We start from the raw sequence: 26,107 nt of genomic DNA on the forward strand, positions 1-26,107 counted from the left end.
ACTGGCACTGGGTTGGACCTCCATTTGCCTTATAGATTCAACAAGGTACTGGAAATATTCCTCTGACATTGTGGTCCATATTGACATAATAGGATCACACAGTTGCTGCAGATTTGTCAGCTGCATTCATGATGAATATCTTGTTCCACTGCATCCCAAATTGATTGAGTTCTGGTAACTGTGGAGGCCATTTGAGTACTGTGAACTCATTGTCATGTTCAAGAAACCAGTCTGAGATTATTTGCGCTTTATGACATGGCACAGTTTTCTGCTGGAAGTAGCCATCAGAAAATAGGTACACTGTGGTCATAAAGGGATGGACATGGTCAACAACGATACTCAGGTAGGTGAAAAATTGGTACAGGGTGCAAGATTGGTACTAATTAATGGGCCCAAAGAGTGCCAAGAAAATATCCCCACCTTTACACAGCAGCTTTAACACCAGCAGCCTGAACCGTTGATACAAGGCAGGATGGATCCATGTTTATGTTGTTGATGCCAAATTCTGACCCTACCATCCAGGCACATAGGGCTCAACCTGTGCAATGCACATGCCCTTTTTAGTCATAGATAGAAAGTGCCCTTCCAACATGATCCGAACCACCCTATTCTCTGTAAACCCTAGAGATGGCTGTGCAGTAAAATCCCGAAATCCTAGTTTCTGAAATATGCAGACCAGCCTTTCTGGCACCAACAACCATGCCACGTTTAAAGTCACTTAAATCACTTTTCTTTCCCATTCTGATGCTCGGTTTGAACAGCAGCAGATCGTCTTGCCCATGTCTACATGCCTAAATGCATTGAGTTGCTGCCATGTGATTGGCTGATTAAAAATTTGCATTAACGAGCAGTTGGACAGGTGTACCTAATAAAGTGGCCGGTGAGTGTATATGTACATAATTTCAAGAAAGTGCTGTACAATTGCTCATCATTTTAACTTTTACGGATAATCATAAATAGAAAACCGGTCACGTTTTTAGACATGCTTACCGAAGTTCTAATTCAATTATTTGGTGATTTGCTTAATTAAGTGTATTTCAGTAATATTTAATTATGCATGACTATCAAGTAAAAATACCTGCGCTTGTCACTTTCTTTTCACTTACACCCTCTGTTGCAGTAAACGCACCCACATATTTGCTGAAGCATTTGCCCTGGTTTGGTTTAGAGCAGAGGTCACCTATCGAGGTCCTGGCCAGTGTCCCTGCAGGGTTTAGCTCCAACTTGCCTCAACACCTGCCAGGATGGTTGAAGTATACCTAGCTAAGACCTTGATTAGCTTGTTCAGGTGTGTTTGATTAGGGTTGGAGCTAAAATCTGCAGGACATCGGCCCTCCAGGAACAAGTTTATTGACCCCTGGTAGAGTATCACTTTATATGAACTTTTTTTTTTTTTTTTTAATAATTTAGTAATGTGTATTGTGTATATAAAACATTTAACCCAGTATAGATAGATGTACTGAAACCTGCAAACAAAAGGATATTGAAAAATCTATTTCACCCTGAAACATCCACCTGAGAGGAGCCTAGAAATTAATGACTCTATATTAAAAAGTTGACCTCTTAACTTCCATGCACTCCGCACTAAAAAGGGTAACACCCTCTAGTGGCTTTTGAAAGCACTCATTTCAAATGTCATTAACGTCCTAATGAGTGACAGTACTTTTAAATGAGAAACGGACTGCAGGGAATAGGAGTGAAAATGGTGCTCGGATTTGACTCACAAATTGAAAGAGAGCAGATAGACTTGAGCCTGTGTAAGATATATCAGGAAAACCCCGATTTGTGCATGCTACGCTGCAATTCCAGCTCAACATATATGCTGTAATGACTAATTTGCTGAGTAGAATTTTAACGCGACAACAGAGGGCGCTGTTTAGCGACATTTGGCGCACTGTTCACATGAATAGCGGGGCTTCCATCCTTCTGCAGCCGGCAGCTCCGGTCCAGTCACCTCGCGCTGGGGATTCAGCCAGCTCAGCCATCTCAGCCACACTTCAGTGGAGTAAAAAAAAAACGCACATCCCTTGAAACATGAACTTTCATAAACAGGCATGGTGTAGAAAATATAATCTTAAATGTCATGTACACTGTCGAATTATGTTTAATGAAGAAATGCTTTTAGCTTTGGAACGCGCAAGTTACTAACTATGCGATGTATATAAAATCGTAGCTCTTTGCTGTGCGCTTGATGGTCTCCATCAGAGTTCTGGTCACGGAGAGTCGCCGCGCTCGCTCTCTCACTCCTTTTACACCGGTGAGTCAACGGCGCGTCGCTGTCCGTGGTGCCTTTTCTGCGCAAAAAAAAAGCCCATAGCAGATGGAGGAGCATGAGTGTGAAGTAGTAGAAGTGCTCACCGCATACATATTCGTGACAAAGAAATGTTCTCACCACAAACGACCACACGCATTTAAATTCTAACAGACCGAGAAGCCGCAAGGGGCTCTGAAACCGAGATGATCTAAGTTGTACGGAGTGGCATAATGAATAGGGTACTGTTATGCACGGAGCCAGGGGTGTAAACAAACATATATTTTACAGTTTCCTCACCTTTTCTGTTTGTTTTAATTTGATAACATAAGGTTATCTTGTTTATAACATTTTATAAAGTTTTTAAGGTGAAAGCATTTGTGTTGTAACACGAGATAGAAAGTGCTGACGCGTTAATATATAGGCCTATCATTAATCTATCAAACGCACCACTTCTATGACGTGCTATCCCATTTAAGACCTATGACTTGTGCACTGCATTCTTAAAAAACGCCTTCCAGATAGAATGTTTCCCTAAAGTTTGAAGACGTATAAACCAGTCTAAATATTCTACTCCTGCTTAAAGAAATCGTGTTTGAATAAGAATGTAACCATAGCAACAGTTCCGTTACGCTTTAGTGCCATCGACAAAACGTAAGTAATGTCATTTAATGACTTTACTATAGAGCTGCACACCGTAAACGTAATGCAGGCATATTTCAGATAGCTGACGGTTGGCTAACCAGTTTTACTTTGCGCAACACCAAGCACTCAGCAGAATGTGATTCCCTTTACAAAGTCGAGCCCCTTTTGGGAGGCATTTAAGATTTCGAACACAGTGAACCACCAACACTCTATAAATGTTCATTTCTGGACAATAAATTATTTATGCACTTTCTTCTTGCAATAAAAAATGCCCTTCTGAACAAAGGAAGAGACCCTCCTCAAACAGTAAAACTAAGCGATCAAGTTGAGCTTTGTTTGTCGCACAGGGAGCGCAGCGTGAAGGGGGTGGAGAGAGAGGGAGTGAGAGAGAGAGAGAGAGAAAGAAAGAGAGAGAGACTCGAGCGCAGAGTGCGGCATATACACACGCGCTTCTGCTGCAGGTGAGAGGCGCGCGCTGGACAGAGGAACCGTCCTCGCGCTGGAATTTTAATACCACATTCCTAGCATCTCTGCCAGGATTATAACTCCGTTATTGTTCAGTTTTGCATTTTGCCTTAACGCTGAACGGCACTGCGGAGATTTTCCCCATTTTTTTTTTCGCTCTCTGGTGCAAGTGAGAGAACTATTAGACGCTGAGTGGACTGGAGAAATCTGTGCGCGCGGACACGGCACACGGATAGCACAGATCTTTTGCGGCTTATAACCACAGCACACGAAGTTCTGATATTTCAGTTTCTATTCCGTATGGTGGGATATCATCTGGAGAGGAGAGTTCGCATTTGGGAAGGCTGGATTTAAAACCTCATCAGTTGATTGCGCAATGGATTGAATATCTGGCTTCGATGATTTTAATGAAGACTCGGCGATGTCAAGTCATGGCAAACACGGAGTAGTCTCAGCAAGTAATTTATGGCATGTTTATTTCAAGCTTAATAGTGAATGAATTTGTGAAGACTTTCTGTCAGTGCTGTGTATATGTTTGAGAAAAAACCTATATATATAAAAAAGAGGAATTGCGCGAGTCTAGTCTGAGCGGGTAAAAAAACAGATATGCGCTAGTTTGGTTACCACATAGAGGTGCCCGGTTGTGAAAACGCATGCAGTGAGACAGGCGCGTTAACACAAGCAAGAAAAAGCTGTTAAACAGAATTCACGTTCAGTTTTGCTGGAAAAGCCGCCAGGAGCTATGAGGACTACAGGCATTGTGGACTATTTAAGCTACTGCTTTCTTATTCTGCAGCTGCTGAGTCAGCCCGCAGCCAAGCAAGTGCTCCGGTACCGCCTGGCTGAGGAGGGTCCTGCCGATGTCCGGGTAGGTAATGTAGCCGCGGACCTCGGCATCACGGCAGGCATGGACGTGACTTTTACATTAGAATCAGGCTCCGAGTACTTCAAAATCGATAACATGACCGGAGACCTCAGCACAAACGAGCGGCGAATAGACCGCGAAAAGCTGCCGCAGTGTCAAATGATTTTTGATGAGAACGAATGTTTTATAGATTTCGAAGTGTCTGTGATAGGACCCGCGCAGAGCTGGGTTGATCTCTTCGAGGGCAAAGTGATTATTTTAGACATTAACGACAACACGCCGTCTTTCCCCTCACCTGTTCTCACGCTCTCCGTTGAAGAGAACCGACCCATTGGCACACTTTATCTCCTGCCCACTGCCACCGACAGAGATTTTGGTCGGAATGGAATTGAGCGATACGAGTTAATTCAGGACAACGGCGAGAGCACTGTCAGGCGAATCGGCACTTCCGGCTCGGGCAGTGTTGACAGTCACTCGGGCAAGCGGAGGTTCGACGAGGGAGCAAGCCGTAGCAGCGTCTTTGAACTTCAAGTTGCTGACACCACAGACGGCGAGAAGCAGCCGCAGCTAATTATCAAAGGGGCTCTGGACAGAGAACAGCGCGACTCCTATGAGCTGACTCTGCGGGTTAGAGATGGGGGCGACCCCCCACGCTCCTCCCAAGCCATTCTGAGAGTAATGATCACAGATGTAAATGATAACACCCCACGCTTTGAGAAAAGTGTTTATGAGGCAGACCTACCAGAAAACAGTTCCCCAGGTGCCCCCATACTCCAGCTAAAGGCAGGTGACACTGACGTTGGTGTTAATGGACAGATCGAGTATGTTTTCGGAGCAGCCACAGAGTCAGTGCGACGACTGCTGCGGCTTGATGAGAGCACTGGCTGGCTCAGTGTTTTGCACCGAATTGATCGTGAAGATGTGAGCCAGCTTCGTTTCACAGTCATGGCACGTGACCGTGGTCAGCCTCCTAAAACTGACAAGGCAACAGTGATCATAAACATCAAAGATGAAAATGACAATGTCCCAAATATTGACATCCGAAAAATTGGACGCATCTTTCTGAAAGACGGCGTGGCTAATGTGGCAGAGGATGTGATTGTCGATACACCCATTGCTCTCGTGCAAGTGTCAGACAGAGATAAAGGACCAAACGGTATAGTGACATGCACTGTAGTGGGTGATGTTCCTTTTCAGCTGAAACCTGCCAGCGAGGTCGAAGGTGACATGAATAAAAAGAAGTACTTTCTCCACACATCAGCACCACTTGATTATGAAGCCGTGCAGGAGTATAACGTGGTCATTGTTGCCGTGGACTCTGGGAGCCCTAGTCTCTCTAGCAACAATTCACTAATAGTGAAGGTGGGGGACATGAATGACAATCCACCAGTTTTTAGCAAAAGCACAGTGGAGGTTTCATTTCCTGAAAACAATGCTCCCGGTGAGCGTGTTGTCACAGTAGTGGCCTTAGATGCAGACAGTGGCAAAAATGCTGAAATCTCCTACTCCCTGGACTCCTCTGTGAATGGAATATTTTCAATTGATGCAGACACAGGTGACATCCGTGTCAACACCATACTTGACAGGGAGCAGACGGAACGATATGAGTTCAAAGTTATCGCCAAAGACAAAGGCATGCCAGTTCTGCAGGGCTCAGCCACGGTGGTAGTTTTGGTGGCAGATAAAAATGACAATGAGCCAAAGTTCATGCAGGATGTGTTCACTTTCTATATACAGGAAAACCTTCAACCCAACAGTCCTGTTGGCATGATTACAGTCATGGACGCTGACAAAGGGCAAAATGCAGATATGAGTTTGTACATTGAGGAGGAGGAGAACATTTTCTCCATTGACAACAACACAGGTACCATTTTCTCAAACATGGCTTTTGATCGTGAGCAAAGAAACAATTATTCATTCCGTGTCAAAGCTGTTGATGGTGGCGATCCACCTCGGTCTGCTACGGCCACCGTATCTCTCTCTGTAATGGATGTAAATGACAATCCTCCCACTGTTCTTTTTCCAATGAATAACTCATACACGCTGCTCCCACCCTCTAGCAACATAAGGACAGTGGTCAGAACGGTCTCTGCCACTGATACTGATACAGGTGTTAACGCTAACCTCAGTTACAGAATTGTTGGTGGCAACCCATTTAAACTGTTTGACATGGATGCATGGACTGGAGTCATCTCATTAGTTGGCAAACTAGAGCAAAAGCACTTTGGCCTTCATCGTTTGGTCGTGCAAGTGAATGACAGTGGGGTTCCATCCCAAAGCACCACCACATTAGTTCACATCTATGTCAACGAAACGCTCTTCAACTCCACTATCGTAGAGGCACAAGTTGCCAAAAGTCTCAGCACCCCGCTAAATGCTGACATTGCAGGAGACCCCAACTATGACTTGGGAAAGCAACGGCTCAGCATTGCCATAGGGGTCGTGTCAGGCATCATGACAGTCATACTTATCATCCTTGTGGTTGTCATGGCCCGCTACTGCCGACCCAAGAACAAGAATGGCTATGAGGCTGGAAAGAAAGACCACGAGGACTTCTTCACACCTCAACAACATGATAAAAGCAAGAAACCCAAGAAAGACAAGAATAAGAAAAAGTCTAAACAACCTTTATACAGCAGCATTGTAACCGTTGAGGCATCTAAGCCAAATGGACAACGCTATGATGGCGTCAACGAGAAACTGTCGGACAGTCCTGGAATGGGCCGATATCGCTCGGTCAACGGTGGCCCTGGAAGCCCAGATCTTGCTCGCCATTACAAATCCAGCTCACCCTTGCCCACAGTGCAGCTGCATCCTCAGTCACCCACGGCGGGAAAAAAGCACCAGGCTGTTCAGGACCTGCCACCGGCGAACACATTTGTCGGCACTGGAGATAACATATCCATCGGATCAGACCACTGTTCTGAGTACAGCAGCCAAACCATCAACAAGTACAACAAACAGGTAAGAACAACATTTCTGCTTTTAAATCTATGATATCAATCACATTTTTTAATACTTGAATCATCAAGCTTTTTCTGAGTCTCTATAAAACACCTTCACTATTCAGCCTGCACTGTAATACTATCATGCTGGATATATGTATTTTTAGCCAATGCTTCTGTTTCCCTGTATCGACCTGCTTCGCCTCAGAGTGCCATTTAGATGTAATGCTAAAAGCGACATGAAGGCATTCTTCAGTCAGGGATATCATATCCGCCCAGGCCACCTGGGGTGTGGAGGCCATGCTGTAGACACATTGGCACGTCTTTTAGTGTAGTTGTAGGGCAGATGCGGGTGTCAGCATTTTTTGACCTTTGTCTGTGTGTGTGCATCTGAAGATCCAATAGGATCACATATGGCTCTGGTTCACTGCTATTCTGTCTCTGCAGTAGGTTTGCGGCTGGAGCACGACCCAACCTCTTTTATCAAAACATGGTTACTTCTTTCTCTTCCTAGGGGGTAGGCAGAATAGAGGAGGGGTGAGTGAGATGAAGCTGAGGGGGAAAAGATTGAAAAAGGTGGAATGTTAGTTGTGGTGTCATGTTTTAACGTGCTTATCCGAACAGACTGCGAACATCTGGGCGGGAGGTCACATTTAACATTCCTGTGCACTTGTGTGTCTGGACAAATTCAGTGACCCAGAAGTGAAATCTGGTCTCTCTCTCTCTCTCTCTCTCTCTCTCCTCTCTCTCTCTCTCTTATCTCACATTCTCTTATCGTTATTCGTACCCCATACCTCTTGTACTCTCCTTGTTGTTCATGCCATTATTTAAAGCATAAAATGCCCTTTGTTACAGCAGCCACAAAATGGCTTTGTAAATTCTAAGGCCCACATGTGAAATAATCAATTCATATCATTATTGTTCCCTGTCCTGTGGAGCGATTCTGTGCTGGGTGAGGTTAATTCAAAATGAAGTCGGCTCTTTTATTGTCCAGATTTGCCAGGAAAAGAACACTTGCCCTGTCGTTTCATGTGTTTTCTAAGGTGGTTAATGCATTATTGATTCCTATCTAACATGGCGTAAGTACTGTCCTCCCTTGCATTCCAGAACAATGCCCTTTCCAAACACAAGCCACAAGGCAGCCCTCTCTCTCACACCATCACACTGCATTTTCTTCCTAACATACCCAACCCGATTCATGCTTTGATTTAGTAATTTATTAAATTTACCCCACTCTAAACACCTTCTTTTATCAGTCGATTTTAAAGCTTGCTTCCTCTTTCCAGGCTTCCACTTGTGTCTCTTGACTCATTTTATTATTTTCTTCTTCTTCACAAAGCCTGGCTCCTTCCACAGCTTCCTTGTTTTTCTGTTGACAACTCTGTCTTTCTTTCATCTCTCCCTTTTCTCTAGCCCTCTTGAGCAGCCTTCAGATGTGCTGTGTTTAGGCGCCTGCACTCTCTACGAACGGAGTACTGTTGACTATGTTTCTTTCGGACATCTCATGCATTTTTAAACACAGCCTCCATTTGCTGCCCCGGCACATGTATTGTGTGTCCAAGTACTCCGCTTAGATAATTATTTATTTGCTTTTTATTTGTAAGCTGCTGTGCTTTGTACAATCCGTCCATTTGCTTGTCAAATGCAGCAGACTTTCACAGGGCGTTGAGCAAAAGAGTTCTACACTATTACCAGTTTGCAATTACAGCCTCCTTGGCGAGGAGCGAGATCAAGTCCAGCGTCATTACGTACATCCCTGCTGACAATTTAAGAGGGGCTCTTTAGATGTTTTATTGAGCGTTATCACGAGTAGCCAACATGCCCTCGCAAAATCCCATTAAGATAGCATAATAGTCTATATCAAATACTTTGGAAAGAGAAGTCATTAGATTTTTTATTTTTTTACTTAATATTTCCAGCTTGGTTTTGACGGCTTTTCTTTTTTTTGCTGGCCTTGACTGTCATGATGACCTTCTTGTTCCTCGCCTCCCAACTTTAATTATCTATTTGTTTTTTTATCTGCATGTACCTTCCCTCCCAATATCTTTCTGCCTCTGTCACTCATCATGAAAGAAAGTGTATGAGGCACATTCATTATGGACTCAAGCCACTAATTCTTGATTAATTACTGATTTGATGAGTGTCAGGTTTCTGTAAGGAAGGAGTATAATGCATAACTGCTGGTATAACTGCTAGATAAGGGTGCACAATTAATACATTTAAGGGAGATTTCACATAGTACAGTAATTATTTATTCTGATATTTTTTTTCATGTCTTAAGGAAGTTTCTAAAGTAAGTTCGGGAGAAGCCTGATCAGTTAGGTGGGTCAGTTAATCATCATGTGTGTATATAAGTAACGTAGTAGTTTCAGTTAACTTCTGTTCCGGCATTCCTCCACATCCCCATCTCCTCCTCGTTTTTTTGTTTTTTTCCCCCAAAATGTTTTAAAAATGGGGGACGGGGACTTTTACTTGGGGTTTGAGTCAAGCTTCAAGCCTCATTCAAGGATGGACTGCAACACAAAAATCATGGTGTGAAAAATTGCCATGTTAATGCAATTGATTGAGTAGGTGAACTCCTGAATTGGTGTTTGTATTAGTCATAAGCTGGTATAAGATTCTGATGGTATAATAACCCATAGAAAAAACAAAACAAAAAAACAGTTTCACAGTATTGCGATTACTGCTCTAAAATATATTCTTCTTAAATGTCTGGGTAAAACACAAAACTTTTTTTTTTCCTCTTTGAACATAATACATTTTATTTTGAGAAACATTTAAAATATTTTAGAAGAGTAAAACACCATCATTGTATAACTTTTCTGCTGGAGATACTGTTGTCCTAAAAAAAATAAATAAATATATATATATATATATATATATATATATATATATATATATATATATATATATATATATATATATATATATATATATATATAGATAGATATATAAATGTCTTCTATATACCTTAGGAACGGTAGAGCAGAAAAATTTGCCAATTTTAAAACCTTGACTTTTCAAAACAGCAGTATACCTTGAAACCAATTACCATCTCTTGCCTAGTGTGTATACAGTGCTCACCATATACAGTATACTTTAAGTACACCACTCACTAATCTATCTTTTAAATTCATATTTTTAATAGAAAGCTATACAATGTTATAATTGTGCATATACATTAATTAGTCAGTACTGAAGCCAAATCTTGAGCTTATCTAACAAAATAACTTACAATAATGGTCCAAAAACTAGTATACCCACATATATGTTAAAGAAAAATCTTAAATACAGATTTAATAAAGAGGAAAAATCGAGAAGCAAAACAAATAAATTATTTAGTTGAAATGTTGTAGGTTGTAGGTTAATTGTATTATCTTTCCATTTGTTAAATATCTTTGGTAACTAAAATTTTATTTTAATAAATATATCTGTTTAATAAATCTCTTTCTGGTCCAAATGCACCAAAATACATTGCCTGTATTCACTGTGAAATGAAGAAAAATATTAATTTTCAAAATGGGATGTACTCACTTATGCTGAGCACTGTATATTGGTGCGTACATGGTGGAGGTGGGGTACTCTTTACAGTATGTAGATTAAAACACAATTACAGTCTATAGATGGCACTTTTTTAAAGCACTAAAATATTTATTTTGGGTCAAAGTGGCAAAATTGGAGCATTATGCCTCATGCATTCTTGTAAAAAGTACCATCAAAATTGATTAGTGATACTGTAGGATTAATTTAGTGTAACTTCATTAAATAAAGCTTTTTATTATAGTTGTATCAAATGTTCAAAACATTTAATTTTACTCGGTTTCCAATTTGAATGTTACTTTATAGAGTTAAATGGTACTTTTGTCAGGTCATTCAAGGACAAGGGTTTAAATGGGCAGATATTTAGCAGTTTTACTCTACTACTGCGCAAAATGTTGATAAATCTAGGTAAAGTAACACTATTAAATGCCAGGACAGGTCACATGACCTCACAGTCCTCTGAACTAGATGTGCTTTGTGCACATGCAGCTTTTGAATTAATGATGGAGAACATAGAGTGATATTAATAATAGTGTCTTGTAGCTGAGTTGAAATACCTAGTTTTCTGGACAAGATTAATTTTCTCTTCACAGTACAATTCCCTCTGGTGAAGTCATCCATGAAAACTACCTGTGTTTTTCTCCTTGTGAAAAGGCCCGGCTCTTTTTGATCGTGTTTGATTTCAGTTCTTGTGGTCTGACATCTGAGATGCTCTCTCTTTTCCCCTTCCTCTCTTCATTTTCTGTCTAGAGGAGGAAAGGGTAAAAGAGACAGGAACTAGAAAGAGGGCCCTGTTAGCAGCCTAGAGAAAGGTCTCTACTGTTCTCTCTCTCTCTGCTTGTGTGTGTGTGTTTGTGAGTGAGTGTTGAGGGGGATCGGGTGCAGTGGCCTCATAAATGTGTGGTGGGGTTTTGTGTTACCTACATTCACCTAATCTTCTAGCACACAGAAACCCATGCACACACACACACACATACGGTCTTCTGTCTTAATAGCAAAAACTACACCGCGGCGCTCCTCCCAGACAGGTAACCAGACAACACTAGTGTTTCCATGTCCCTCTGCACATGGGACATTTAAGCTGTCGTTAATTTAACTTAATGCAGGTGGGAGACTCCACTACCTTCCTGCCAGCCAGAAAGCTAACACTGCATATCAAGGCGTTTCACAGCTTTCTTCTGCATTCTCTTTAAAACGTACACTCACCGGCCACTTTATTAGGTACACCTTTCTAGTACCGAGTTGGACCCCCTTTTGCCTTAAGAACTGTCTTAATCCTTCTTGGTATAGATTCAACCAGGTACTGGAAATATTCCTCAGAGATTTTGGTCCATATTGACATGATAGCATCACGCAGTTGCTGCAGATTTGACAGCTGCAAATCCATAATGCAAATCTCCCATTCCACCACATCCCAAAGGTGCTCTATTGGATTGAGATCGGGTGAATGTGGAGGCCATTTGACTACAGTAAACTATTGGTGATGTTCAAGAAACCAGTCTGAGATGGTTCACACTTTATGACATGCCTGTTATTCTGCTGAAAGTAGAAGATGGGTACACTGTGGTCATAAACAGATTAACATGGTCAGCATTAATACTCGTTGCGCGTTGACACAATGCTCAGTTGGTATTAATGGGCTCAAAGTGTGCCAAGAAAATGTTTCCCACACCATTACACCACCAGCAGCCTAAACCGTTGATGCAAGGCCAATTTTGGTGAGCACGTGCCAATTGTAGCCTCAGTTTTCTGTTCTTGGCAAACAGGAGTGACACTCGGTGTGGTCTTCTGCTGCTGTAACCCATCCGCCTCAAGGTTGTGCTTTCAGAGATGCTCTTCTGCATACCTTGGTTGTAACGAGTGTGTGTTTGAGTTACTGTTGGCTTTCTATAGGCTCAAACTAGTCTGGCCATTGTCCTCTGACTTCTGGCATCAACAAGAGATGGTTGTGCATGAAAATCCCAGTAGATCAGCAGTTTCTGAATTACTCAGATCAGCCCGTCTGGCACTAACAACCATGCTACGTTCAAAGTCACTTAAATCACCTTTCTGCACCATTCTGATGCTCGCTTTGAACTGCAGCAGATTGTCTTGTTTAAATGCCTAAATGCATTGAGTTACTGCCATGTGATTGGCTGAATAGAAATTTGCAGTTGGACAGGAGTACCTAATAAAGTGGCCAGTTAGTGCATCGGGTTGTTTGTGTTAGCTTGCAGCTGTTAATTTATGCTTTTTGTTGCATTATATATTTAGTTGCTCTAATCACTTATAATTTCTCTGATGGGACTGTTTGCATCTTTCATGGAATTTAGCGTTTTGATGCTTCAGAGTCAGCGCTCTATAATGCATGGGAAAACTTACTGAAAAAAAAAGGTTGTATCCAGAATGTTTAATGTTTTTTTTTTTTTTTTTTTTTTTTTTTATAGATGGATACAGTCTTTAATCGTTTCCCTTGATTCCATAAATCTCTAGATCAGAGGCAACTAAATGCATTCAAACAGACACAGAGTGTCATTCCCTGATGAAAAAGATTTTGGCCTATTTTGTTCAAACAGGGCTGTGGTTAAAAATGATTCTTTTGTATTATTTTAAACCAAAAAATCAACACTCGAATCAACTATCTGCCAATCATCTAGAGATCCTTTTTTCCCCATAGTTTGTCGTAATCTATCTCCGCATTTAGTCTTGTTTGAGGCTATTGCTGAGATTTGTAAGGCTTTTTGAGGTCAGTGTGGCATGTCAGTTGTGGTTTCAGTCTTTACAATGCGTCCAGCCAGCATTTGTTTTACATACATGTGCCTGGCGGACTAAAGCATTACTCATTTTGGACAGGTGCAAGCAATACAAAAACAGGGGCATGCAAATGCTGATCACTTCTGTTGTTTATGAGTGCTTGAGTGTGTAGCTTACCTTATTTTGCTGCTAGCAAAACATCCACGCAAATCACACAAGTTTATTTTCATTACATACAAAGTGCTGCATGAGTTTTTTTAATACTACAGGTAAGAGTTTACATACAATTGACCTTTTTAATAATAAATGTCAAACTTTTTTTTAGCAAAGTAGCTTGAAATGTTAGATTTTAATAACTGACAGTTCTTTTCAGATGTGTGTGCCAAGTGACCTCAAAGTTGAGAATTAGCCTTCAATCAGTGAAGCAATCAAGCTGCATTTACAAGCAGCCGTATATTCTATTCATCACAATACAGAAGCGTAAAATTAACTACACGCCATCATCGTCACGTCACATTAAATAACATGCCATGCGATGGCACGGAATTGCTGGGTAATGGAGACCAGGACAGAATTAGATCAGCTGCAGGCTTGATTGCTGTGTTATTAGCGAGCGCTTGTCAGCTCAACGTCAGCATTGAATGGCCAGCGCTGACCAAATCTGTCACAGGTACAGATGCGGCACAGGATGGAGCATCTGCATGGTTGTGCCTTCCATTTGCACTTTTGGAATTGGTTCACATGCAAATACTATACTTTGGAAATTGGCATAAAATAAAGCAGTACACCCACAGAAGCTATAATGTACAGTGGATTTTGTGGGAAACGATCAAACAGTGTTCTAAATTCACTGTAAATTAGATTTTTTTTTAAACATAAAACACATTTGACAATGTTTTATATAAAATTTAGAGAGAAAAAAAAAACACTTTATATTGCAGGACATAATTTACAGCATTTGCAGATTAAATTTAAACATATATCAATGGATTATTGATTTCCAACACTGTGAACAACTTTATTTCCATTGACTAACTTTAACAAAGATGAATAAATACTGCAATAAATGCATTTTTTATTGTTCGCTCATGTTAGTAAATTAGCAATTCCAACATTATGGATGTGACATTTGCAGTGAAAACTCAAAGCATAAATTGATATAGAAAGCATATGTTAAGATTATATTGAAACTTTTATTTATATTTTCCAGAACAACTGACCACAGATTTAAGGGACCAGAAAAATATCAATTTGTAATCATGTTTGATGCTTTAAATGTGGAAAATAAACATGCTTTATGGATGTGACAAAAAAAAGTCTGCGGGTATACAACATGCTTTGTAGAATTTCTGTGAATTAAGCTGCACAACCCAAAAGAAACAATGCTAATCAAAAGATAAGACTTGACTCACTATAAAACGAAAAATATTGGTTTTATTTTATTTAATATTTTCACATTTTTGAGGAAAAAGTGTCAAGTGGATGTGACATATGTCTGTTATGGATGTGACAGATGTGAATTGCCACTTGTGTGACTTTGGTAAATCAAAAAGAATAGTTTGAAAACATATGACAGATGCATTTGTGAGTATTTATACAGTACTGTAAAAAACTTGCTTAACCTAAAAATACCCAGAAACAGTTTCCGTAGTTTGGTGAAAACATTATTATTATTTTTTTTTGTCATGGCAAGGTTGACATTTGCACAGAATTCCTCAAATACATTAAAAATGTAAAATAAATTGAACCAAACCTTTAGACCAGTGGTTCTCAAACTGTGGTACGTGTACCACTAGTGGTAAGCAGGCTTCCTTCTAGTGGTACACGGAGGAATGAATCATATCATGTACATGCTAAACACATTTCAAAATTTATTAAAAATGATATATATAATATGCCATATATGACATATAGCCTATATATCTGAGGTAATCTACCACATTTTTCAACTGTGCAGAGTTGTAGCTGCTTTACTGGGCCTACTACACTACTGTATTTCAATACTGCTCATATTGGTGGTACTTGGAGAGACAATTGTTTTCTGAGGTGGTACTTGATGGAAAAAAGTTTGAGAACCACTGCTTTAGACAATAAAACAAATCTTAACATTTAACTTAAACCCATTTCAAGTGGATCCAGAGAAAATAAATGTTTTTCAAGTGTTTTTTATAACTGTTTTAAATTAATATATGTCACATCTAAATTTTGTAGAAATATGTAATACATGCAATCACATTGATAGATATATCTCAGCAGGCACAGGACGTCAACATGACGTCAGATTGACATGTCATGGGGACATGGCATTTTGTTTGTAAATGAAAATCGGATAGACGTCAGAACCCAATGTCTGGCCAACATCAGCTCAACGATGTAACAGCTTGACGTTGTGTGGACGTTACCACTAGGACTTCTATCAGACGTTGGATTTTACCTGATAAATAAATGTCAGTATTTGACGTCAATATGGCTCAACGTTTGATTTTGGTCACTTTGCAACACAACTTAAAATCAACCAAATATCAACGACTAATGATGTAACAGCTTAGTGTGGTGTGGATGTTACCAATATGACATCTATCAGACGTTGAATTTTCATTTCCATACATGACAAATAAGTGTCAAAACTTGACGTCAATAAGAAGTTGGTTTAGGATGTTAGCTCGACGTTGGATTTTGGTCACTTTCCAACACAACCTAAAATCAATCAAACATCAACATCATAATTGGACATCAAAGTAATGTTGTCCTTAGACGCTGACTAGACTGAATTTTTGTTGACCTGACGTCATGACCTAAATCTAACCTAATATTAACCTCTTATGATGTTGTGTGTCTGCTGGGATGTTTGTAGTTTGTAGTTTTGTAGTTTACATCAGCTTTGATTATATCTAAATAAACCAGAATTTAGAACCAGAACCATCTATTTTATAATCAACCATTCATAAGCAGCGCAATAAATGAAATCTAAACGTCACAAATCATCCCTTGATTTGCCTGCACAGGTCAACATTTCATTTGTACCCAGTGTTGACACAGGCGTATGCAAACCAGTAAATGTAAATGACCTGTGAAACCTTAGCCAGAAATACGAAAGCTGTTTTTGATACAGCACAAGGCCAAGTTAACAGAGAAAACAGTTCAAAATACAGTTGCATTTTTGTATTTTTTTCTCTCCTTTTGGAGTGCAGTTGCAGCAATTTCACTTGACCTTTTACAAGTACTACTGCAACGTCTCTTTGATTTCTTTTTTCCCTCCTGTTACTGTAAGTAATCTATCCTTTCAGCTGCCCGTTGACAGCGTGATGTAGCTAGAGCGTGCTTGCAGTCTCTCTCGTTCTCTTTCATTCTTCGCCTCTCTCTTTTTTTCTGTCGCCTTCTTCCTCTCTTCACTCTCTATTATATTCTCACTCATAGTCTCTTGTTCTTCAATCTTGATGTGAATAGTCCTGATTGAAGCTATGGAGATGCACTTGTAACATTTATCATGCTAAAATGATGAAAGCGACAGTTGCGGGCGGAACAGAAGCGATGGGGCCGAAGCGAAAGGGAAAAAGTGAGATCATCTCTTGATTGGTTGCTGCTGTGCTGATTGTAAGTGCCGGTGTGATCGCCGTGTGTGCTTAACCCCCATCTGTACTTCAATTCTGACGGTGTCCAAACTCACAGGGCCACTGGATTACACACAGTTATTCACACACACGCACATTTGAGTTATCTCTGTGGTGCAATGCAGGAGTTTTGTTTTATTTAAGTCGATATTTGCATGTGTTTGTCAGTGTAAGGGTTTATTAAAGCAGTATGCTGTTAGAGGATGCGTATTATGATGATATTTTACCACAGTTAGGGCTGTTTTTTTTTTTTTTTAAGAAAGATTGTGAAGCAGAAATATTTGTAATGGCTGTAAAATCACTGTAATGTACAACCTCAAATGGCTTATTGCTTTCATAAAGTGAAAATAACAGATATAAAAATAGTTATCTCCTTTTATTTAGGCTGTTTACAGTTTCCAAGCAACTTTCTGTAATATTATACAATTCTACTGAATTTAATGTTCACAGAGATGAACAAAACAGGTTCTACACTCAAACATGATTTTTTTTTAATTGCTGCTTGTTCAAACTACTTATTTAAAATGAGCTGAATCAACACAATTCTTGAGTTTTTTTTGACAACTTAATTGTTTTCTGTTTGATCTACTTAAATTTGTAAAAACAATTAAGTTATCTTAATGGATTTTTGTTGGAACCCAGGTTTTTACACTGTATGGTATTGATATTTTTATTATGGAAATGTTTTTTTAACAAATAATAAACAATTGGTACAAGTTCCACTAATTTACATCCAACTTATTTTCAGCTCATCAAATTCAATAGCCAAACTAATGTTAAACAAATAATGTCAAGTAATTTCCGTTTGAATTATCTTGTTGATAAAACTTGTCGCAATGCAGTTTACCCTTGTTGAGTCAATTAATCTCAATCACTTAATTTGAAAAGCAGAATTTCTGTTAATTATTGCAGTCAGACATAACAACTGCTTCATTAATTAATGCATATTGTTGACTGTTCTCTGAACTAGCATTACACAAGTTTGGCTCACTGAGTGAAACAACAAAGACTATTGCTATTATTAAAGTCTTCAACAGCTAAATTGAAGCTTTCTAAATCACCAAAACAAAACCAAGTAACTAGAAACACCTAAGATTACTTTTATTGTCAATAATAATTCCTCTTAATGCAATCCCATGCAAAGGATTCTGGGAACTACACATTAACTGACTAGGCAGCTACACCAACACCATTCCTTTAAATTGTCCCAGGCAACACAATCTCACAGCAATTCGTAACTTTTTGATTTAGAGGCTAATTTGTATGTATTTGTACGATCACATTCGTACAATTTAATACGATTTGCTTATCTCCCAGTGACGGTTGGGTTTAGGGGTGGGGTTGGGTGCCACGCCTCCTTTTTAAAATTGTACATTTTCATACGATTGAACATGTACAAATTTGTACAAATTAGTTACTAAACTGACAAAACGTAAAATATGTTTTCTTGTGAGATCAAGCTGTCCCAATCAAAACCATTATTTATTTATTTATTTATTTATTTATTTATTTATTTATTTATTTATTTATTTATTTATTTATTTATTTATTTATTTATTTATTATATATATATATATATATATATATATATATATATATATATATATATATATATATATATATATATATATATATATATATATATATATATATATATTATATATATTTATTTATTTATTTATTTATTATTATATATATATATATATATATATATATATATATATATATATATATATATATTTGACTTATTTTTGCCAGTAGTCTAAACAAGCAATTTTATTTATTTATTTATTTATTCATTTTTGTGTTTATTTTCTTTTGCAAAAAGTTATTTTAGGAGCTAAAAAAAAAAAGATGTTTGACATCACAGTGAAACCCTTTTTTCCCCCTGCTATCTTTTATTTTTGCAGAGGTGTAAATGTTCATATCAGCATAGTACAGTGAATCAGAATTCATAGTTGGACATGTTTTATGAGTCACGTTTAACGTCATCATGGCTCTGAAATGTCAGCTCACCTTTTGATCCACGCTGTCCACTTTCAGGTCAGACGAACAGAGCACATCTGCTGATGTGACTCCCCGTGTGCATCTGCAGATCTGTGTATATTTTGTGTAATTGTTTTCACAGCCACAACCCCGTCTGTGTTTAAGTGGTGCTTGTAAAAAGCACAACCACTTAGCATTGTTGTAGACTATCACAGGGGAATAGTTCACTGTTGACACAAAGACTACAAACAGGGATCAGAGTATTGAAAAAAAGGCTCTTTTTCATGCGATGCTTCTTTTTACTCAGGTAGTACGATTCATTTCTAGAGGGCCAGACATGATTTAGTTTTCAGGACAATCCAGTGTTTTTTATTTTTTTTACTTTTTTATGAAAGTGGTTTGAGGTTTTTTGTTTTTTTTTAAGGAGGAAATGATTTGTGAGATCAACTGAAGTGCAATATTAGGTAATACATATTTAATAAAATTGCAGATTATTAGAAATATAATTAAATAATAAATATGTTTTTTTATTCATGCATTTGTTTTTTTATTTATACATACCAAATAAGGGCAATTAAATAAATACTTTTTTTGTTTATTTTGTTTTATTTAATTGTCACAATTGTCAAAAGTCAAACAATATATATATATATATATATATATATATATATATATATATATATATATATATATATATATATATATATATATATATACAGTTGAAGTCAGAATTATTAGCCCCTTCAAATTTTTTTCTTCTTTTTTAAATATTTTCCAAATTATGTTTAACAGAGCAAGGAAATTTTCACAGTATGTCTGATAATATTTTTTCCTTCTGGAAAAAAGTCTTATTTGTTTTTTTTAGGTTAGAATAAAAGCAGTTTTAAATTTTTTAAACACAATTTTAGGGACAAAATTATTAGCCCCTTTAAGCTATATATTTTTTCGATAATCTACAGAACAAACCACTGTTATACAATAACTTGCCTAATTACCCTAACCTGCCTAGTTAACCTAATTAACCCAGTTAAGCCTTTAAATGTCACTTTAAGCTGTATAGAAGTGTCTTGAAAAATATCTAGTAAAATATTATTTACAGTCATCATGGCAAAGATAAAATAAATCCGTTATTAGAGATGAGTTATTAAAACTATAATGTTTAGAATTGTGTTGAAAACAATTGCTCTCCTTTAAACAGAAATTGGGGAAAAAATAAACAAGCGGTCTAAAAATTCAAGGGGGCTAATAATTCTGACTTCAAGTGTATATATATATATATATATATATATATATATATATACATTATGCACAAGGTGGAATCTCACAAAAGAAAATAATTCAATTAATGCATGCTATTAAGGGGGAAAAAAAATATTTCAAGTGGCGTCAAATAAGTAAGCAACAAACCCCAAAACTTTTAGTGTTTGCACGCTATATATAACCAATATCTAACCGCTATATCTAACTCTTCTAACCAAATATGTATAGAAATCTTAGGGCATACTCACACTATGTACAGCTGCCTTAAACCATGCCGAAGCATGCTTGACCCCCCCGGCCTGCACTCACAATGCATCAGAGCTGAAGCAAGCTTATGTCATCGATGATGCACTGCTCAGTTAAAGAAGCGCTCTCACTCAGCACAGTGGACATTTATTTAGTTATATTGTTTTAGTCGTTTGGGATGCGATGACACAGAGTCAAATAATTCGCTGAAGAGATGAGCCAACTTTGACGCTCATAAACAATCATAAAGTCCCGTTCTGCTGGTTTGCTAGGAGGTTTGCTGAAGGTGAAGCTGTCGTGCAGTAAGTTAGTGTCTTTAATAAACTACGACAGTTTATGTTCATTGAACAGTAAGAATGATCAATAAATCCATATGAAACAGTCTCTTAAAGTGACGGTGCTTCTTCAGTTTCAGGCTCAGCCACGTTTTGCACTCACACTACAAGCGTACTCCTCCAACCGGGCCAGGGCCGTCCAACTGAGCCTCGCCTGAGCCCGTTTCAGACCACTCCCACTTCTCGAACAATCCAGGAATCATACCAGGGCACGGTTTTAATAGCATAGTCTGAGTGTGCCCTTACAAGGGTGGCGCTCACTTCAAAACTAGTGTTTTTAGATGGTGGTGTCATCTGCGTGTTGCAAGGTGTATGTCATATGACATCTAAACTCCTCGATTCCCATGGGAATTTGGACACCAAAGAGCAGGGATTGTAGAATACACACATACAAGATGGTAACAGTGCAGCAAAACTAAAACAAGAACAAAATTAAACTCTAAAGTCACATCAATATAATGACTCACAACACAAACCAAATTATACACAAAAAGGCAAGAAGGAGAAAAGAAAGCAAGAGAGAATGAGCTTCCTTACTCGCGTCCCTTTAAACTTTGAGCTTCCTTACTGATTGGCAGCGAAGGTAATGACGTCAGAGGCAGTAATGAAGATTGACGTTTTCACAGACAAAGGGAATACTATAGTGGCCGAAGAGTTGCCATATAAGAATATGTCATCAACTAAATTTTGACAAAAAAATTCAGATAGAACCTTATAATTCTAAGCTGACAACATGATTGAAGTGCAGTACAGACATGTACCCTCCGCAATCCAGCTATTACCATCATGTAGGGCTGTTTGACACTATTCTCTGAACCTACCTAGTCAGTGAAGGACCACAGACACCTGCATCACGAATTGCTGGTGTTTTTTCTTTCCATTCTGCGTGCGGTATCAAATTCCATTTAAACAAAACTCTTCTAACAATCCTTACTTCATACTCATATCCAGTATCTCGGTTTGTCACAGGGGCATGAACGAAATGTTCCTGAATGAAAGTGAAAGTGCAACACTGCAGTTAAAGTCTATAAATTAAAAACGAAACTCCAGAGAACATGTGGATATTGTGGTGACACAATGACATTAATCAATCTATGTGCCGAACATGTAAAACGGGATCATGAAAGGAACATAATGTCATATCATATTATTGTACTTTTCAGATTTAGGCAAATATTTAGATTACTGATGTCCATGTAAACGTAATCATTGATTGATTGATTGAATTCTCTAATCATAAAATGCAATCACTTTAGATATTTTTGTTTTTACTTACATTAATTCTGAATTTTCATAGATAAAAATAAATTCTAAAGACTTGAATATTGCTGGGGATGAAAAACATTGTGAATTACTGGCCTATGGTTTCAGTATATGCTTATTTCTGCAGTGGAGACGTTTGTGTTTCTCTGTTTGCGAGAGGGAGAATAAACATCAAAGTCTTGAGTGCGTATCAAGCCAAGGGTTTGTGTTTGAGCCTGTGCATTTTGAGCAAGTCCCAAATCCATTGAGAACCTCGGATGAAATTGCCGTACTAGTCCTTCAAAAAAGAAAGAATATAGACAATAAACACAAATGTCACTTCTGGGTGACACCGCAACATCACAAACCACCCACCGCCGTCCAATCAGAACGAGCTTTAAGCCAGACAGATGGATGTTTATGTGCTGAAACAATATACACCAAGAATGACTGACAACTCCATTCCGCGATAAAACATCTGCCTGTGTTGACATCTAAAAAAGAGAGTAATATAATTTTCCAAATCCAGATGGTTTTAAGAGATGTAACCCATATCTGTCACATATACCTGCACACACACATTCCATCGGTCTCCAGCCGTTTATTTGTCTTTTTAGCGTTTGCTCTTCTCCAGTGTAAAGCACACAAGTATGAGGGCCTGAAATATTAAGTGAGTTGTGATCTCTCGACTGCATAAGTGGATATTAAACACTGGAGCCGGTATAAATAATGCACAAAGTCTTACATATTTGTGTAAAAGGAGACTGCTCCTCATCACCGAGACCTCATTGGTATGGAGAAGAGATGCGGCTGAAGTCAAATGGATTCAAACGGAATGGAATAAGAAGTGGAAACGACTGACGAGAGTCTACCAATAGTCCTCCATTTCTTCTTTTTCTTTTTTGCCACAGTGTCATTCCGCAAGCCACAAAAAGAGATTACTACCCTGTGTGTGTGTGTGTGTGTGTGTGTGTGTGTGTGTGTGTCTCCAGACCATTCCAAAATGAGATTATGTGTGTGTGTGTGTGTGTGTGTGTGTATGTGTGAGGCAGGAGAGGGAAGGTTCAGCGGCCATCCATCAAGTTGTGGGATAGCTGTGTGGCATTGCATCTCAGGAGCAAGAGCAAGGCCAAGGTGCTTTGTGTGTGTGTGTGTGTGTGTTTGTGCGTTCGTGTGCGAGAGATAGAAAATGCTCTGCAACAGGGGCCTCTACGGTTCAGCCATTCCATCACAAGAACACTGTCACTTAGCTACATGCGACGAAAAGGTGTGTGTGTGTGTCTGTGTGTCTGTGTTTCTGTGTGTGTGTGTGTGTGTGTGTGTGTGTGTGTGTGTGTGTGTATGTGTGTGTTTGTGATTCTCCACAGAACTCCTAAAATAAGAAAGCTACAGATACGGAAACCATACAAAAACAGATATAAGAAAGCTGAAATAGTCTCGGTTGATGGTCCAGTCTTGACCCTGAAATGTGTAATTTTAATGAGAAGAATATGTAGTTTTAATAAAGTCTCGTTGTCACAAGAAAATACCTTGTTATGACATCATATCTGAGTGGAAATAATAGTAGCCTAGCATAGGTGTGTGGTTGCATGGTGACACCATAAAGGCGTATTCGGTCTAAGGATATAAAAAATGAGCTGATGGTTTTATATTCATGTTAACGTCTTTAGTTTTACATTCTGGTTGGCATGGTGGCTCAGTGGTTAGCACTGTCATCTCACAACAAGAAGGTTGCTGGTTCAAGTCCCGGTCAGTTGGCATTTTTGTGTGGAGTCTGCATGTTCTCCTTGTGATGGTATGGGTTTTCTCTGGGGGCACCGGTTTCCCCCACATTTTTATATACAGTTGAAGTCAGAATTTTTGGCCCCACTTTAAATTGTTTATCCTTTTTTAAATATTTTCTAAATGATGTTTAACAGAGCAAGGACATTTTCACAGTATGTCTGATAATATTTTTTTTCTTCTGGAGAAAGTCGTATTTGTTTTATTTTGGCTAGAATAAAAGTAGATTTACGTTTTTAAAAAGCCGTTTTAAGGTCAAAATCATTAGCCCCTGCTAACCTTTCGATAGTCTACAGAGCAATCCATCGTTATACAATAAGTTGCCTAATTAACGGAACCTGCCCAGTTAACCTAATTAACCTAGTTAAGCCTTTATATGTCACTTTAGGCTGCATAGAAGCGTCTTGAAAAAATATTTGTTAAATATTATTTACTGTCATCATGGGAAAGATAAAATAAATTAATTTTTAGAAATGAGTTATTAAAACTATTATGTTCAGAAATGTGTTGAATAAATCTTCTTTTTTGTCAAACAAAAATCTGGAGTAAAAAATAAAAAATAAACAGGCAGGCTAATATTTCAGGGGGGCTAATAATTCTGACTACAACTGTATAGATATACTTAAATATATCATATGTACTGCCTATGTGACGTCTATAAGTCTGAAATAAATTTAATTTGACTATACGGTTTGGAAAATTGGATGTTTTATGAGATGTTTTATGATTTAGGATCACAACAATTTGGGCCTTTTTGTTGATTTTGCGTTGGATTAAGCGATTGCTGAATTGTGAAAAACAAGTAGGTCTGTTCAGTGTATGAGTGTGTGTAAATGTGAGAATATAGGTGTTTCCCCAGTACTGAGTTGCAGCTGAAAGGGCATCCGCTGTGTAAAACATATGGGGAATAGTTGGCGGTTCATTCCGCTGTGGTGACCCCTGATGAATAAGTGGACTTAGCCCAAGTAAAATGAATTGGTCGTAGTGTTTAAGTGTGTTTGTGTAAATGAGTATGTATGGGTGTTTCCCAGTGCTGGGTTGCGGCTGGAAGGGCATCTGCTGCGTAAAACATATGCTGGAATTGTTGGCGGTTCATTCCGCTGTGGCAACCCCTGAATTCGAGACAAAGCCAAATGTAAATGAATGACTGATTATACGTTCTTCAGGAAACAAAACGCAAACGTTTTCAGCTCAATGCCTTCCTCTGTGTGTAAAACAATGATTTGAAATACAAATTAAAATTCAAACTATATAAAAGTTTTTGCTTATAAATTTTTCACAATGAAAAAAATAAAATAATGCTTCTTATTTCAATATTGTATTTTTGCATTTTAAAACAGAAATCTTTTTTTTTTTTTTTTTTTGGTTTGTGTATCATCTGATCATTTGATTTTTCCATTTAGTAAAACTAAAACTAAACGTGAAATATAAAAAAAAAAATAAAACTAAACGTGAGAAAAAACATAAATAAAAAATCTAGGCATCAAAAACAAAAACTCATCTGTTGTCCTGTTTTCAGTTCTGCATGGGAAATAAAAACAATCAAAAAACTAAATAATGAGTCAACAAAAAATTGTTTCAAACTAAAAAGAAAAAGGGAATGATCAAATGATACACAGACCTTTATCAATAACCATTTCTAAAATGAAAATCAAATGAAGAAAAATACATACAGACCATTTGCTATAAATTCATTCATTCAACCATTTTCCTTTGGCCTGATCCATCAACAATTTCGGCATATGTTTTACGCAGCAGATGCCCTTCCAGCCGCAACCCAGTACTGGAAAACACCTATACACACTTATTTACACTCATACACTACGCCCAATTTAGCTTATTCATTTCACCTATAGCACATGCGTTTGAATGGTGGGGAAAACTGGAGCATCCGGAAGAAACCCACGTGAACATGCAAACTCCACACAGAAATGCCCAGGTGGGATTTGAAACAGCAACTTTCTTACTGTGAGGCGAAAGTGCTATCAACAGTGCACAGTTTTTTTTTTTTTTTTTTTTTTTTTTTGTAGCATAACAAAATAATGCAATTCTTTTATGTATTTTATTTAGTCTTTGTTGAGAGTGCATTCCCATCACAAAAGATAATCCAGAATGCACGCGAGCTGCAAAAATATTCATTATCACATGCCACCTCACCCGGCTAGCCAGGAAGCGTTATATCGATGAGAGGCCACCAAAGA

The 26,107-nt window shown here is 38.3% G+C and overlaps 1 protein-coding gene and 1 long non-coding RNA gene across 6 annotated transcripts in view; one reads left to right on the top strand and one right to left on the bottom strand.

Moving 5' to 3' along the window:
* Window positions 1-26,107, bottom strand: part of LOC147843249 (uncharacterized) — a 650,118-nt gene that overhangs the window by 61,922 nt on the left and 562,089 nt on the right. The window lies entirely within an intron of this gene.
* Window positions 3,311-26,107, top strand: part of pcdh7b (protocadherin 7b) — a 236,814-nt gene continuing 214,017 nt past the window's right edge. For 4 of the 5 annotated variants that reach the window (XM_087259426.1, XM_087259425.1, XM_087259428.1 and 1 more), the window contains exon 1: window positions 3,328-7,190. In XM_087259426.1, coding sequence (XP_087115552.1) covers window positions 4,104-7,190 — 3,087 coding nt within the window. In that variant the 5' untranslated portion in view covers window positions 3,328-4,103. 5 annotated transcript variants of the gene reach the window in all.

This window comes from Danio rerio, chromosome 7, assembly GCF_052040795.2.
Source record: "Danio rerio strain M-AB ecotype USA chromosome 7, GRCz13ab, whole genome shotgun sequence".
Lineage (NCBI taxonomy): Eukaryota > Metazoa > Chordata > Actinopteri > Cypriniformes > Danionidae > Danio > Danio rerio.